At 39.0% G+C, this 17,252-nt stretch overlaps 2 protein-coding genes and 1 long non-coding RNA gene across 7 annotated transcripts in view; 2 read left to right on the forward strand and 1 right to left on the reverse strand.

Annotated features, from left to right (window-relative positions):
• HIF1A (hypoxia inducible factor 1 subunit alpha) overlaps positions 1-1,658 on the forward strand; it is a 41,959-nt gene extending 40,301 nt beyond the window's left edge. For all 3 annotated transcript variants that reach the window (XM_036067719.2, XM_036067720.2, XM_078053786.1), the window contains one exon: positions 336-1,658. In XM_036067719.2, the coding sequence (XP_035923612.1) occupies positions 336-487 (152 nt within the window). In that variant the 3' untranslated portion in view covers positions 488-1,658. The remainder of the gene's footprint in view (positions 1-335) is intronic.
• A 2,874-nt stretch (positions 1,659-4,532) lies between these two features.
• Positions 4,533-13,308, reverse strand: LOC144378858 (uncharacterized). Its single transcript, XR_013440720.1, has 3 exons — positions 13,199-13,308; positions 6,694-6,766; positions 4,533-5,671 (listed from the first exon to the last, which is right to left on the reverse strand). It is a non-coding gene; the product is annotated as an uncharacterized LOC144378858 (long non-coding RNA).
• Positions 13,309-13,319: 11 nt separating this feature from the next.
• SNAPC1 (small nuclear RNA activating complex polypeptide 1) overlaps positions 13,320-17,252 on the forward strand; it is a 29,996-nt gene continuing 26,063 nt past the window's right edge. For 2 of the 3 annotated variants that reach the window (XM_036067726.2, XM_078053789.1), the window contains exons 1-4: positions 13,321-13,554; positions 16,119-16,278; positions 16,433-16,573; positions 17,131-17,235. In XM_036067726.2, coding sequence (XP_035923619.1) covers positions 13,427-13,554; positions 16,119-16,278; positions 16,433-16,573; positions 17,131-17,235 — 534 coding nt within the window. In that variant the 5' untranslated portion in view covers positions 13,321-13,426. Of the gene's footprint in view, positions 13,555-16,118; positions 16,279-16,432; positions 16,574-17,130; positions 17,236-17,252 lie in introns of all 3 variants that reach the window. The other variant, XM_078053788.1, reaches the window with a different exon arrangement.

Consider the following 17,252-nt stretch of genomic DNA (forward strand, 5'->3'; position numbering starts at 1 on the left):
TCAATTTTTAGTAATTATCTTTTATATATCTGTGTCTATATCAGTATTAAATAGAAGCTGAAACTTGTACATTTTTATGCCTTATTCAAAACTGATTTATCACTCCTTTGTGCCATCATTGTGTCCTTTAAATGCTTCTGACATAGCACCAGTAACACTTTATTGCACTTACTTGTTTACATAGCTCTGGTTTTCCCCTAAAACCAGACTAAACCATAGTCTAAAAACCCAGAGCTTATTTGCTTTATTTTCCTGCAATATTTATAGTATAGTGAGTGTTCAATAATATTCATTGACTAGGTGAATGAATACTTACGCATGTCTTTGTTTTTCAGATTTAGCATGTAGACTGCTGGGGCAATCAATGGATGAGAGTGGATTACCACAACTGACCAGTTATGATTGTGAAGTTAATGCTCCTATACAAGGCAGCAGAAACCTACTGCAGGGTGAAGAATTACTCAGAGCTTTGGATCAAGTTAACTGAGCTTTTTCGTAATCTCATTCCTTTTTTTGGACACTGGTGGCTCATTACCTAAAGCAGTCTATTTATATTTTCTATATCTAGTTTTAGAAGCCTGGCTACAATACTGCACAAACTTGGTTAGTTCAATCTTGATCCCCTTTCTACTTCATTTACATTAATGCTCTTTTTTAGTACATTCTTTAATGCCAGATCACAGACAGCACGTTTTCACAGTTCCTTGGTATTTAAACCATTACATTGCAGTAGCGTCATTTTTAAAATGCACCTTTTTATTTATTTATTTTGGGCTAGGGAGTTTGTCCCTTATCGAATTATTTTTAATAAGATGCCAATATAATTTTTTTTAAGAAGGCAGTAACCTTTCATCATGATCAGTTTGAAAAATTTTTACTCAGTTTTTTCACATTTTACATAAACAATAATGATTTGCCAGCAGTACACGGTAGCCACAATTGCACAATATATTTTCTTAAAAAAATACCAGCAGTTACTCATGCAATATATTCTGCATTTATAAAACTAGTTTTTAAGAAGAAATTTTTTTTTTGGCCTATGAAATTGTTAAACCTGGAACATGACTTTGTTAATCATATAATGATGATTCTTAAATGCTTGTATGGTTTATTATTTAAATGGGTAAAGCCATTTACATGATATAGAAAGATATGCATATATCTGGAAGGTATGTGACATTTATTTGGATAAAATTCTCAATTCAGAGAAATGATCTGATGTTTCTGTAGTCACTTTGCCAGCTCAAAAGAAAACAATATCCTATCTGTAGTTGTGGAAGTTTATGCTAATATTGTGTAATTGATATTAAACCTAAATGTTCTGCCCACCCTGTTGGTATAAAGATATTTTGAGCAGATTGTGAGCAAGAAAAAAAATCATGCTTTGTTAGCAAAATTGCCTAGTATGTTAATTTGCTCAAAATTTGATGTTTGGTTTTATGCACTTTGTCGCTATTAACATCCTTCTGTTTTCATATAGATTTCAATAATTGAGTAATTTTAGAAGCATTATTTTAGAAATATATAGTTGTCACAGTAAACATCTTGTTTTTCTATGTGCATTGTACAAATTTTTCATTCCTTTTGCTTTTTGTGGTTGGATCTAACACTAACTGTATTGTTTTGTTACATCAAATAAACATCTTCTGTGGACCAGGCCCCCTTTGATCAGCTTTTATGTTAAAATATTTGCTTCAGTGCCTCCAACTCATAAAATTGATTACCAACAATTTAATTATGAAAATTACATCAATAATGATTATTTCTACATTTATTTTGTCACTTTATACTGTGTCCCTAAAGTCATGTTAAGTAAAATCAAATTATAATGTTCCACTGTAAAAAAATACGCTTTTAGAAAAGAAACTTGTCATTTATAAATTTATGAACCTATTAAAGTAAAGCTGATTTTAATGCTTTAATCCCAGGTGAATGGGATGAGTGAAGCAAATCCTGAACATTATAGTTACATAATGTTGTAAGGGCTAGAAGTGCCTCTAAAGATTTCCAATCTATTCCCATTTCATAGATGAAGAAATGTAGACCTCAAATGATAATCGACTTGTCCCAAGTCTTCAAGGTAATAAATGGTACACCAAAGATTTAAACTTAGGTCTTCTGACTGTGATATGAAACTAGAACAAACTTCGCATTTTTTGTTTTAATGATACTGTATATATTTTTAAAATAACTTTACTCATTTTTTCCTGTATTTTTTTTTATGGAATAGCTATATTTCTTTTTTAAAAAAATTTTTTATTGTTATGTTAATCACCATACATTACATCATTAGTTTTTGATGTAGTGTTCCATGATTCATTGTGCATAACACCCAGTGCTCCATGCAGAACGTGCCCTCTTTAATACCCATCACCAGGCTAACCTATCCTCCCACCCCCCTCCCCTCTAGAACCCTCAGTTTGTTTTTCAGAGTCCATCGTCTCTCATGGTTGGACTCCCCCTCCATTGTCTCTCATGGTTCGTCTCCCCCTCTGATTTCCCCCCCTTCATTCTTCCCCTCCTGCTATCTTTTTTTTTTCTTAACATATATTGCATTATTTGTTTCAGAGGTATAGATCTGTGATTCAACAGTCTTGCACAATTCACAGCGCTCACCATAGCACATACCTTCCCCAATGTCTATCACCCAGCCACCCCATCCCTCCCACCCCCCCCCACTCTAGCAACCCTGAGTTTGTTTCCTGAGATTAAGAATTCCTCATATCAGTGAGGTTATATGATACATGTCTTTCTCTGATTGACTTATTTCGCTATATTTCTTTTCTGATTATAAAAGTAATACATTCTCACTTTAAAAAATTTAGTACAGGGGTGCCTGGGTGGCTCAGTCGTTAAGCGTCTGCCTTCGGCTCAGGTCATGATCCCAGGGTCCTGGGATCGAGCCCCGCATCAGGCTCCCTGCTCAGCGGGAAGCCTGCTTCTCCCTCTCCCACTCCCCCTGCTTGTGTTCCCTCTCTAGCTGTCTCTCTCTCTGTCAAATAAATAAATAAAATCTTTAAAAAAAAAAAAAAATTTAGTACAAAAAGATGAAAAATCACTGTGAACCTCTGCACCTAGAAGTAACAGCAAATGATTTTTATGGACAAATTACAGAGGCAGTGCCAGAGCCTTAGGTCCTGTAACCTGATGTTATGAGAACAAAATATCCTGAACAAAATGAACTAAGCCCCAGATCTTAGGTGGCTGTTTTTCTCTTAGACTGAAAAAATGTTATTACAATTACATGAAACTTTGGGAACAAAAATTTATAATATGAAGACTTACTCCAAGATTTGGGGAGCACATGTATATTTCACTGTAAATACTACAATGCGAAGTGCATCTGCATTTCATTACAGATAGTACAGAGATGGTATTTTAGAATAAAATAGTTGCTTCATATTTTCAGGTCAAAATACCAAAAATCCTGCTTATTTTGGTAGCAAATTAGCTCTAGTTGAAAACTAGAAGTGGATGTATAGTTTTCAAATATTAGTAAGTGGTCAGATTATATGTAATGACCGGGAGTCAGAAAATGACTTGTAAGAGCAATGATTTAGAAGAGAAAGTCACTTTAAAGGAGAGTAGAACTGGAAGAAAATAAGTACCCACCTCTTGGTCATTCAGAAATTCCCCCCCACACACACACACACCCCGGAGTGCTTGAAGCTGTTGCAAATAGCAGAACCAGCTCTTCCTTCCCAGCATTGTGCCCTCTCTTTGAGACTCATTTACTTCTTTATAATGCCTTTCTCTGAAGTATAACCCTACTCTAGCAACTAGAATTCTATAATAGCTTTTCTCTCCTTATGCATGCCTATCACTTACCCACTTTTATGGTGCCACTGTGAGTGAATGATCACAGTATTATTTTCACACCTGAAGAAAAGTATGGCAAAGGAATTTAGTGTATTTTGTTTTGTTCTAAGCCTTACCTTTAACTTTGGAACTAAAAAGAGTTCCACAGAGAGCTTACCACAGCTAAATACAATGGCTTTTAGATTAGGAGTTTAAAATGAATCTGACATCTATTAGGTATTATATGTTAGACTTTGTGCTAAGCATTTTGCATGTTATCTTACAATCTTCAAAAAACACCTATGAATTAATATTTATATCTCACTTTATAGATGAGGAAACAGTCTTGGAGAGGTAGCTCAAGGTTCAAAGCATTTGAGCTGGCCATCAGTGACTCCATAGTAGAACATATCCTTTTCCCTGATAACTTTAAATAGCAAACAAGAGAAAACAGTGGGGTGAAGGTAATGATACCAGAGCACATTGAGGGGATGTCCTAAGGGAGAAATGGCAAGACATAAATGGAAATGAGTAAAAATGGTGTTCTACAGTGCTACCGAATTTTGAGTTTGAACTAGAGATTCAGGTGTCTGGTGACGGAGACATTAACTCACAAGTAAAAGAGGTGATTTATGGAAAGCCCGCTAATGAACTATAAAAGGTTATACCAATGTATGATACGGTTCTCCCAGAGCTGTTTGACTTAATGGCATAACAGACATGTTTATTTTAAGTCTGTATAACTTTGCAACTATCACTCCAAATAGCTCTTTTCCCCTAAAACCTCTAAAATACAAGATGAGCTTAAAGTTACTGGCTTTGCAGAAACTTAAACACTGAGATTCTAAAAGTTCCGATTTCTAGTGTAGCAACATCAGAAACAAGTTGCAAAGAATATGGAATCTTTTTTCTAACAATAGGGTTTTGGTTAAATAAAACCTTTGCCAGCATGTTGCCAACTGTAACCAACAAAAGTGTAAAGAAAAAAATCTTTTACTCAGGTGTTTGGTTTTTTTTTTTTTTTAGGTCCGCCACTAACCACTCTACTCGTATTTCATCCCTTAAAATAGCGCTGAACCTGTTGTCCCAGATCGTTTTACAAATCGTTGTTCGATCTGTAGAATTTGATACGAATAGTCTCCTTGTACTGTAAAAGCTATACCTTACCACAAACCCTCCTATAAAACGCCTTCTGGAGCTTTATTGTGTTCACACTTTTCAGAGGTTTGGACATAATTTTCTTACCTGTAGTGGACGGTTTTATCCAAGACGCTGCCCAGACACCCGATCTCCTTGTACTATTTAATTTCTTTTATTCCCTTGTCTCGGCTCCATGATCCGGGACGGAGAGAAAAGACAGGTGCCTGAGAGCAGCACTGATCAGACAGACCCCTCAGCGGGGAAATAACAAGGATGCGGAAGGGACCGGTCACCCCTTCTATGCCTGGTGCCGCCGGTACTACATGATAAGGATGCGAAACACAAGCCGCTGGGAAAAACGCCCAAGCCCCGCCCGCCGCGCTGCAGGCCCCGCCCCGGTACGTGCTCGGGCGCAGCACCGCAGCCCCAGCCCCAGCCCCCGCCCCCGGCTCGGAGGCCGGGTTCGCCCCGTGGGGCTGCTGCTCCCGGCGCCCGCCTACGTGTGAAAGCTCATGTGAGCGGCGCGGCCCCTGCTGCCTCTGCCCGGGCGGGCCGGGTGCGCTGGTGGTCAGCAGTGCCCTTTGTCTTCGCTGATTTGTCCAATTCTGATGTCTGGCCTTTGTCCCAACGTCTCTTGGCATGAGATGGTTGGGAGATTCAGGGAATAGAGACCCGATGTGTTGCTGTGGAGCTGTCTGCGGAACTCCCAAATACTTTGGGGTGTGCAGCTGTGCTTTATGGAATAGAAAAGTATCTGAGGTGTCCTAACAGATTGGACCTTGTTTAACTATATAACAGGTTTTAAAAATTAGTCATCTACTAATCTGGTCAAAAACAGAGGACTCTTTTGGTTATTTAAATAAATTTCCCATGAGGCACTCAAAGATGTAGTTTATTTTAAATAAAGCACTTTGAGATATCCCTGATTAAGTAAATTGGAAATTTAGCTGCCCCAGGTGTTTGGTTTGGTTTTGCTTTTTGTTTGTCGTGTTTTTTGAATATTGTGTGCCAGCACCCTATTGAGGCCAGCTATTGAGAATCCTTTGGGAGAAGATAATCTTGTTGGACAGAAGGGAGGTGAGTTTATGGAATACGGAGAAGCCTGGGGCATTAAATTTAATCTCCTGTAATTAGTATGTTAAGATTGTGCAGTTTGTAGTAAAAGTACAAAGAAAGGTATTGTTTAAATTAATAACCTCATATGTGCATATCCACAGTTGTCAACATTTTACATTTTGTTTTAAATTGCTTCCTTCAGGAAAATTCAATGTTCATGGTTTTTCAAACAGAATATCCAAGAAAGTAAGAGTCGCATTTTTAAAAAGTGATCGAGGTGTTTTAAATATGTTTTACTAATAAAAACTGATCTGTAGCCTCAATCATCTTGTGTGTTTGTATTTATTGATTTAGAGGGGTGCCACTTAAAGAGAGTGCTACAACTCTTTTGGTCTTACAGATGCTTAATAATCATAAACTGGTGATTCTCCACAGAGCAGAGCAGGCTGGGGGGTGGGGTGGGTGGCTGTAATGTTTATCACCAAGGGCAATGTATTTTAAAAAGTTGAGAAACATCATACATATATATATATATAGCCTCACAAGTAGATTAGAACTCTGTTAAGTCAATTCTATTTTTTAGAGATCTTTGAAACATTAAAACATTAAGAAACACTATATAGAGATCCTTTCCAAATATTTCTGGATAATATTTGCTCTTTGAAACAGATTTTTTTTTTTTAATGGTTCTACACATACCTGCTACGACAAACATAGGAGCTCTGAACAGCTGTGGGGTAAACCATCATAAACTGTTTCCTGATTTCCCAGTCTGCTGGTAGAATATTGAAAGCAAAAACAAAAGCATAAACAGAAGTGAGGTATTAACACTACAAATTAGAGAGGAGCCAGCACAGCCTGGGTAGGTGCTATGCCTCCTCCCAGGCAAATTCAACTGCAAACATCTGCCACCCCTGTGAACCTCCATGTCACTACACCTTTAGCTTTCTTCTTCTTCTTCTTTTTTTTTTTTAAGCTTCCTTGGTCATTTATGCATGTCTCATCTCCCCCAGTAAAGTTCTTAGGTCCTTCCAGCATGATTCTATATGATTCATCTTTGATTGCTCCTTAAAACCTTCCACTCTGCTTGCACAAGGACAACTCACACATGATTAAAGGTGGGAGAGGATCTCGTGTGACAAGGGGACCAGAGAAGAATTATGATCAGAGAAAGAGAATGGGAAAAACAGGACTATCTTCCAGTCTTCCAGTGAAATCCATTCATTCAGTGAACAATTACTGAGGGTGGAGTGAGTCCAAGGTGTTTGCTATGTTCAGAATGTTTGTTTCCTCTCAACATTCATATGTTGAAACCTAACCTCCAAGATGATACTAGTAGGAAGTGGGGCCTTTGGGCAGTGATTAGGTCATGAGGGTGGAGCCTCATGAAAGGGATTCCTGCCCTTATAATAGAGACCTTTTTTATGAGCCTCCACCCTCATGACCTAATCACTGCCCAAAGGCCCCACTTCCTAAAACTATCATCTTGGAGTTTAGGTTTCAAGATATGAATGTTGATAGCCTCTCCTTGAGAGCTCCATTGCTTCCTTTGGCTGTGTGAGGATTCAATGAGAAGTCAGCCATCTGCAAGTGTAACAGGGTTCTCACTGGCCTCCAGAACTCCAGGAATCAGTGTTTGTTATTTATAAGCTCCCGAATTTATGGTATTTTTCTTTTTCTTTTTTTTTTAAAGATTTTATTTATTTATTTGACAGAGAGAGAGCACAAGTAGGCAGAGTGACAGGCAGATGGAGAGGGAGAAACAGGCTCTCCGCTGAGCAGGGAGCCGGATGTGGGGCTCGATCCCAAGATCCCAGGATCATGACCTGAGCCGAAAGCAGCCGCTTAACGGACTGAGCCACCCAGGCGCCCCTATGGTATTTTTCTTAAAGCAGCTTGAACAGACTAGGACAATGTTATTCTAAGACCTGTGGATGATACAAATATTCCAGAATGTGGTGCCTACCATCAACAGCCCATTCTATGAGCTACTCACACATTCAACTGTTAATGGGCAAAACATGATTGAAAACTAAATAGAATGTTTATTGGCCATTTAAGATGTTCTGAGTCACCATTACCTTTTCTTTTAATGAATTGTTTCTAGCTTGATAATCTGTATCCAGACTACACTGCTCCCCACAGGAACCTCAAATTTGGCTTCTGAAAAACTAACTGTGCTCCAAATGATTCATCATATGTTCTCCAAATGCCTTCTCCTCCTGCATTCCCTGCTCCGTGTCCCAAACCAATCCCTAGAGGTCACTTGTCACTTACGACCTTATCCACCACATCCAGTCTGACTCAGTTCTTTTTCCTTAAATTTTCACTGTGGAAATTTTGAGTATGAACAAAAGTAAAGAGAATAGTATAATGATGCCCAAGTCTCTGCTATTGGGTTCCCTAGGAAGTAGACTCCGAGATGGAGACTGCAGGTCATGTATTAGTGCTTTAAGGGACAACATGAGAAAGCAGAAAACCGGAAGTGGGCAGAGGGAGAAACCAAGCTGAGATGCAGTCCCAACAAAGATCTTCAGCAGCCATATGCGGAGCTCTAGACCTGGAATAGTCCTTGAGAGTTGTCCCAAGTTACAGAGAGGACTGGGGCCTTTACACCCCTACACTGATCAGTCATTGGATGGGGGAGTTATGCCTTTAAATGCATCTCCAGGAAAATGGCAGTATGAGGAGCTCCATGGACTTGTTCCCCAGTGAAACAACTACAACTGGCAAGAATTTTTAAAAAATACCATTTAAAGTTTCTTGAAATTGTCTGAAGAGAATACAGCAGATGAAGAAAATTTTATTTAAGAAAATATACTAAATCTTGGTAAGAACATCAAGAGTTAGTGACACTTGAGCCATGACCTGCTGCCTCCCCCACCCTGCTCAGTATGACAAAAGCTCAACTCCAGGTGGGTGTGGCCAAGAAAGGGCTCCCTCTTCCCCTACATCCCAAAGGGCTATGGTATCTTTCTGGGAGGGCCAGGCAGCCAGCACTTCTCATCCTCTTTAACTTCATGTTGCAAAGGTAAGAGATTGGAGAGATCGGGAACTCCTTTCTTCCTTTCAGACACTATTCATAGGACAGGCTCTATCCCAGGTGCAGCAGGCCAAGAGTGGTAGGACCCCAACTGCTTTCACCCCAGCTCACATTTGTAAGCTGGGAGTTCCATGCCAGCAGAGGCAGCCTGAGAAGAATCACTGCCCCCTCCTACAACCCTGCTCTCATTCTGAGAGAAGTGGGTCTCTATCCCCAGCCCCAGCCCCATAGCAGTGGCTCAGAGATTTTGCCCAGGGGGAGAGAAAGTCCATTAGAACAGAAACTCAGAAGCTCTCCCCACAGGAATGGACTCTATTTGGAAGAGTGTGAGAAGATTCAAATCCAAAGGTGCTGTTAAAAACAGTGTATGTTTTGGTGGTAATTAAGAAGAGGCTGGTAGCTCCATGGCAGCAACAAGTTAAACTGCAGACCAAGGAGTTTACCAGAGAAAGCCAAGGAAAGAGACAACTAAGAGAAGTCCTCTTGGGATCGGAACAGGCCTCAAAGAGTACCTCTGCAAAGGAGCCTAAATGTAATTGGATTAGACTGTGGAGCAATTCATGCCCCTAGGACACTCTCAAAAGCAATGGAGCAATCAATAGGCAATTACTGGAGCCTAATGGTTGGGTGTGATAACAACAGAGGCTCTTTAACAGAGAGATCTGGAAGAGACAGCCAAAGAAAGCCTTGCTAAAACCACTGTCATCCCAGGTAACTGTGTGCAAAGCCAGGGCTGTACCCTCTGAGTAGCTACTTAAGAGGCTTCACCTGGGGGAAATGGACTTCACTAAAATAGTCCAGCCAGGTCACTAAACAAATAAACAAGGACAAAAAAACAAAAAACAAAAACAATAAGCCCCATGGGAAAGAGGGAGCAATCAGTATTGAGAATTGCTACAATAAGTTATATATACTAACAGTAAATATTTTGGTATCTTAACAACAGGTGCAGAGCCATACAATTGTGTATTGGCTTCAATTAGGCCTGCACATTTGATATATGACAGAAGTGACTTTTTAGACCATTAGGGAAAGGGTGGATTATTCAATCGGAGGTGCAAGGAAATTACACATATGGAAAATACATATACATAGATATATATGGTTATATATATATATATATATATATACACAAAAAAGTGAAATTGGATCCTGAACTCATACCATACATAGAAATAATTTTTAGATGGATACAGTGAATTAAAAGTGAAAGGCAACACTTTAAGACTTTTGGAATAAACTTGTGGCAGCAATGTTGGCAATTCAACAAAGATTATGCACCTCTTCCATAGAGTTTTTGTGGGGAAGAGGTTGCCCAGTTAGGGACAACGTTTCCCAGGTCTCTTTGCCTTGGGGTAGGATGATGTGAGTGACTTTTTGATAACAGGATGTGGACTGAAATAATGTACACCAGTGCTTCTTAAACTGTCTGTGGTAATGGACAATTTGTCTCCAATTTATTATGGATCAATACTTTTGTAAACGAAAACAGAAATAAATTACCAGAAAATTGATATTTAAAAAGTCAGACCAAATGCAAGCCTGTTTTTTATTATTAGAATTAACAGACATAAAATTACTTTGCCAGATTGCTATTAAAAGTTTACAAATACTTATTCTTAATTTCTGAACTACTAAGTGATGGAGAGGTAATAAATAGTTTGTGGACCAGCAGAGGTTAGCAGACCGACCACCTGTTGAGTGTACACCACTCCTAGGCATGGCTCATAAAAATCTCTCAGGCAATCTTTCACATTCTTTCTTCCTCTGTCTACAGACTAGATGTTGATGCTCAGGGTGACTTTAAAAAACAATGGCTGAAGATGGCAGAGACTTCATCAGTCTGGGTCCCTGGATGACTTCTCGGAGTAGAACCCTTCCTGCCCCATCTTGCCATTAATGTGAAAAAAATTTTTTTCTTTTGTGTTAAGCTACTGAGCATTTAAGTTTATTAAGTCACACTACTGGCATTTGCTGAGCTAATAATGAAATATAGGGAACACATTTATAGACAAAAGTCCTTATTGGAAAAGATTTAAAAATTGACTACACTAAAAATAAGAATCTCTGTACATCAAAAATCACCATAAAGATAGTAAACAAAAACAAATCAGACTGGGGAAAGATATTTATAATACATATAACATACACCAGTTTAGTATTCAGAATATATAAGGTGATCCTACCAATCAACTGAAAAAGGTGAACAACCCAATTGAAACATGGACAAAATATATGAACAGGCATTTCATAGTAGAGGGAATAGGAAAAAAATTAGAATTTAAGAAGATGCACAACCACGTTGATAATCAGAAAAATGCATATTAAGACCACAATTAGATACCAAGTTTTTGAGATGATTTGGCTGAATTTGGAACTGCCATACACTGAAGTGAAAATCAGTTCAACCGTGCTAGAACAACAATTTAACATTATCTTTTAAAGTTTCACACTTGCACCCATTATCATCTAACAATTCTACTGTACATTGTATATACTGCTGTAAGATGTAAGCAGAATTGCCAACTTTGGCAAACAAAAATAAAGGACCTCCTTTAAAATACAGTTAAACTGTGCTTAAGATAAACAATGAGTAATTTTTAAAATTTTATCTGCAATTCAAATTTAATTTGGCCTCATCTACTTTATCTGGGAATCCTACAAATAAGAGGAGCCATGTACAAAAGTGTTCATAGTAGCATTGTTTATAATAGTAAAATCTAGAACCCACCTAAATTTGCAGAGGAAATAATGGATAAACTATGTATTCACACAACGGAACATTAGACAGCAGTGAAAATGAACTACAGCTATGAATAAATCTTAGAAACATTATTTAATGTAAAAAATAATTCAGGGGCGCCTGGGTGGCTGAGTCGTTAAGTGTCTGCCTTCCGCTCAGGTCATAATCCCAGAGTCCGGGATCTGCCCGCATCAGGCTCCCTGCTCCGCGGGAAGCCTGCTTCTCCCTCTCCCACTCCCCCTGCTTGTGTTCCCTCTCTCGCTGTGTCTCTCTCTGTGAAATAAGTAAATAAATAAATAAATCTTTAAAAAAATTAAAAAATAATTCAAAGACGATGTATTAGAAATTGCAAAAAAAAAAAAAAAAGTAAAGTAAAAAAAATAAAAGAAAGGGGAGTGGTGCCTGGCCGGCTCAGTTGGTAAAGCATGCTACTCTTGATCTCTAGGCCATGAGTTCAAGTCCCAAGTTGGGACTTAAAAAAAAAAAATTGCAAATACCATTTTCATAAGACTCAAAACCAACCACAACTAAACAATATAGTGTCCATACACATGTCATAAAGTATATACAAGAGAAGGAGAAGCAAAACAAGGTAGTTGTTACTAAGGTAGTGGTAGAGGCAGAATAGGTTAGAGGAGGAGTTCACAGATTAATGTGACAGAGTTGGTAGTGTTCCTGTTCTGCACAGGTAGAAGGTACACGTGTATTCGTTTCATCGCTATGCTTATCTCAGATATGTTACATAAGGTTTTACATAAGGTTTTGTGTATACATAAAATATTACATAAAATTTAAAAAATAGATCGACAATCAGGAACGTTACGTGAGTTGAACAGATCTACGGACAGATCATCTAATGCTATTATATTGGGATACCACTCCTAAAGAATAAATACAGCATGCCCCGCAATCTGAAAATGGTGAAAAGTACAAAATACAGCTCCGTATCTAGCTCCAGGGAGAAGCTCAGAGGTGGAGTGCACGGAGAGCCAATTAAGCCAAATAATCCATAAATATAAATAAATACTTTCAGCTAAGTACTGTGCTAGATTATTATGAGCATAGGGGGTGGGTGGTGGCGGGGAGATGTTCACAAGTTTCTCAACTTGTGGTTGCAAAAGACTGCTACGGTTACAACGAGAGACACATTAAGCACTATATTATGTGGCTGTGGACTGTGACAGAATGAGTCCAGTCCATTCCTCCTAGTAAACCGTCTTTAGATCCTGTTTCCACCAGGAGGTAGGTTGAAGATGGGGAACTGTTCTTGCCTAGTCACACTAGGGTCACTTTAAAGGAAAGTGATAGTAAGGGTAAAGCCAATTAACACAAGCTAGCCTAATGCAGACCTAAAATCCTTCTTGGGCTCACAGGACACTTCAGACATAAACCTCTTCAATGAAATTTAAAGGACTGACCTTAGCTCCCTGCTAAGGAGAGCTGAGCAGGTAAAAACGACAGGCATCCACGCATGCGCAGTAAGAAAACCTCGGCTCGCGCGAGTCCGGCTGGAGGCGGAGCTAACGGAGCCGGATAATACGTCACGGAGCGCAAGTGCGTCGCGTGTAGGGGGTGGAAGGTCGGGCCCTGGTTTTCTCGGCGACGGCGGCGGGCTGGTTGGCGCGTTTTGTGTGGGCTTTGCAGGCATGGGGACTCCTCCAGGCCTGCAGACTGACTGCGAGGCGCTGCTCAGCCGCTTCCAGGAGACGGATAGTGTGCGTTTCGAGGATTTCACGGAGCTCTGGAGGAATATGAAGTTCGGGACCATCTTCTGGTGGGTGTTTCTACTCCGCTGCCCTCCCCTCTCCCTGGTCGGGGGAGGCATCGCAGCCCCTGGGAAAGGCTGAGAAAGGCGGCAGTCTCAGAACGCTGCCCCCAGCTCTCCTGGGCCTTCTTCCTGGGCACTTTCATTGGTTTCGGCTGCATCCTTCTGCGGCCTCCAGGCGAATGTTATTCCTGCCCGGCCGTCCTTCTAAACCCTCCTCTGCCTCATCCTGGCCTCATCCTGCCCATCCCCCATCGTTTGCCTTCCTCCATGCTTTATCCTCCATGTTTAAAAACAAAACAAACACCTAAGCAAGGACAAACCCCTGCACGACCGAATTCATTTTTCATACAACAACCAAAGTTGTCTTTCAGAAGTGCAGGTTTGATCCTGTCACTCCCCTGCTTACCACTCCAGTGGTTTCCGGTGCCCTTAGGATAAAGCTCAAATTCCCTAATATGCACGGCAAGACGCTCTCTGACTGGCCTCAGCCCATCTCAGCAGCTTTATCTGCAGTTCCATCCTCCATGCACGCAATTGCTCCATTCTGCCTATGGCCCTCTTCAGGCGTTTCCAAAGCCTGGAGCTTTCCCCCAGCTCTTTCTGCCAGGCCACCTTTTTCTTCACTCAGTTTTAACCTCAGATGACAGTTCTTTAGGAAAGCCTTCCTTTCCCCTTCTAGAGTTAAGTAAGGCGTTCATACTCTGTTTTTCCGAGAGCACTCTGCTTATTTTATCTGTGGACTTAACTACCACAGGTTATTGTAAAGTATAGTATAGTAGTTAAGAGCAGATTACTGAGTCCCACTGCCTGATTTTGAATCAGAGTCGGCAGAGTAACTTAACTTTGGGGAACTCACTTGCCTGAGCTTCCATATCTGTAGAATGGAGACAGTGATAATACATCATATTGTAGGTCTGAGAGTTAATGAGCTAATAGATGTTAAGTGCACTCTAAGTACTCCATAAGTATTCATTACTATTATTATTGCTTTAAAATTTTCCCTCCACTCCATAGAGCTCTGAGGACAGTGACTGTATGAATTTGGTATCCATTAGCATAACATATATAATATTGCAAAAGCTAAATAATTGGCTGAATGAGTTCTTGTGATTAAAACTCTATGTTTTCCTGAAGAAAAAAATAAAAGGTCTCTTTTTTGTCTTAATATAATAATTACTTATGTAGTTTGTACATTGCATGGTTTGAGGATAGAGAGCTATTTGTTGTACAGTTACTGAAAAGAAAGGAACTAATTAGCACGAGGGGAGAGGGAGAATCAGGCTCCCCTCGGGGCTCTATCCTAGGATCCCAGAATCATGATCTGAGCCGAAGGCAGACACTTAACCCACTGAGCCACCCAGGCACCCTGGGAAGGAACTAATTTTTTTTTTAAAAGATTTTATTTATTTGACAGAGAGAGCACAAGCAGGAGTGCGGCAGGGAGAGGGAGAAGCAGGCTCCCCCACAGAGCAGGGAGCCCGATGTGGGGCTCGATCCCAAGACCCTGGGATCATGACCTGAGCCAAAGGCAGTAGCTTAACCAACTGAGCCACCCAGGCGCCCCAGGAACTAATTTTTTAATGGCTACTAAATGTGATGTGATTATAGCTTAATGTATTTAATCCATAGTACAACTCTGAAAAGCAGGTATATAATTATCCTTGTTTTATAAAAGGGGAAATTGAGGCTTAAGGAGGTTAAGTAATCTTCATGATCACACAGCTAGTAGGTGGTAGAGCAGATATTGAAACCTATATGTCTGCCTGTATCCAAAACCCATGGTCTTTCAGTGCATTGCCCCTGAAAAGTGGCAGTTAAGGAAAATTTTGCTGGGGTTACTTCAATATTTAGCTAATGAGGAAAAACTAAAATGAGAAATAAAGTAGGGACTACTTGAGTAGTGATGTTATTTCTTTAGAAATTGCTTTGGTTACTAATACCACAGTAGGTATTTTGCATTCTTTTAGTATATTTATTATTTGAAGAGCCCAGGCTTTGGGAGTATAGGGTGATCTGCTGTTCTACTCTGCTCCTTCTTTACTTTGGTGAGCTTTACCCTGCAGAATTGGGAGGAGGGCAAGGGTTAGGTTGTATTGTGGTTCTCTAACTTTTTCATTTAGGTGTCTCAAAGACAAATGAGGTGTAGGGTGAATCCCTGAGAGTATTGGGGAAAATCTCCATTATATATTAAAATGCATGTAATTTTTAAATTTTATTCTGTAATATAACCATGATTATTTTAATATGTTAATTGTTTAAATTATTTTGTTAATCTGTTAATATGTTAAATGTTTAAAATTCTTACCCGGGAATAATTTGTAACCCCTCCCTTTTTGCTCCCCAATTCAGCAAGTAAAGTTGATGCTTTACAAAGAGCATTATGTTTACCTAGTGTATGTCTGTGCCTCAGGGTGAGAAGCACAGCAGAAAATTAGGTCATGCTTGATCACGAAAGGATCAGATGTGGAATGCCCCTTCAGTTTCTAGCAGCTTCTAGGATATACCTCTTCTAATTTTTGTTCATTACTTATTTACTTAGAGTCATAATATATTTTCTCTTTGTTTTCTAGTGGTAGAATGAGAAATTTAGAAAAGAACACGTTTACAAAAGAAGCACTGACTTTGGCTTGGCAATATTTTTTACCTCCATACACCTTCCAGATCAGAGTTGGTGCTTTGTATCTGCTGTATGGATTATATAACACCCAACTGTGTCAGCCAAAACAAAAGGTAATACTTATTTTCCCTCAGCAAAATAGGAAATAGGTACAATATTTTTACAACCAACTGATTTTAAGAGGAATGCCAGTGTTTCAAAATTATAATACATTTGTGAAAATGATTTACCTTTAGTAATTTTTTTTTTTACTCTTCTTGTTTGTAGATTAGAGTTGCCCTGAAGGATTGGGATGAAGTTTTAAAATTTCAGCAAGATTTGATAAATGCACAACATTTTGATGCAGCATATATTTTTAGGAAACTACGACTAGACAAAGCATTTCACTTTACAGCAATGCCCAAATTGGTATGTTGTCTAAAATAGATCGTTTTTCAAAATGAGAATTTATGCTTCATTGTTTATAAAGTACCTCAGTCTCCATATGTAATTTCTAATACTTGTAGAAAGGTTTCTTAAAATAGAAAATGCTTTCTGATTACTTTTTTTTTTTTTCAAACAAAAATTTAGTCTCTGCTTTTAAATGCAGTGTGTTTCTAAATGCTATTAAATTGTTAGAAGAGGAAATTAGATTTGGCATCTGCCATTTGCTTATTTCTTTATTCAGACATCAGGTTACTGAAAGAGGACCAAGGAATTTTAATGTCAGTTGGTGAAAAGTTGAAACTTCCACTAATAAAATATATTTCTTCAGTCTTAATGACAGTTGAGACACTAGATTAAAAGAGCATTAAGTCCTGATGCTGGTTCTGACAACAGCTGGCAAATCATGTAACTTGTCTGAATATCATCTGAATTTATAAGCATGTGGCATGTCATCTTAAAGGTTACTATAAAAGTCTAATAGTCTTTGGAAAATGTATTATCTAAAAAATATCCCTTAAAAGACATTCATTATCATATAGCTATCATATAGGATGAAGAAGAAAATTCAACGAGCTCAAGTTACAGAAGAATTTAAGGACCCGAATGATCGTGTAATGAAACTTATCACTTCTGATGTATTAGAGGTAAATTTGTTTTTTAT

This window comes from Halichoerus grypus, chromosome 8 (assembly GCF_964656455.1).
Source record: "Halichoerus grypus chromosome 8, mHalGry1.hap1.1, whole genome shotgun sequence".
Classification (NCBI taxonomy): Eukaryota; Metazoa; Chordata; class Mammalia; order Carnivora; family Phocidae; genus Halichoerus; species Halichoerus grypus.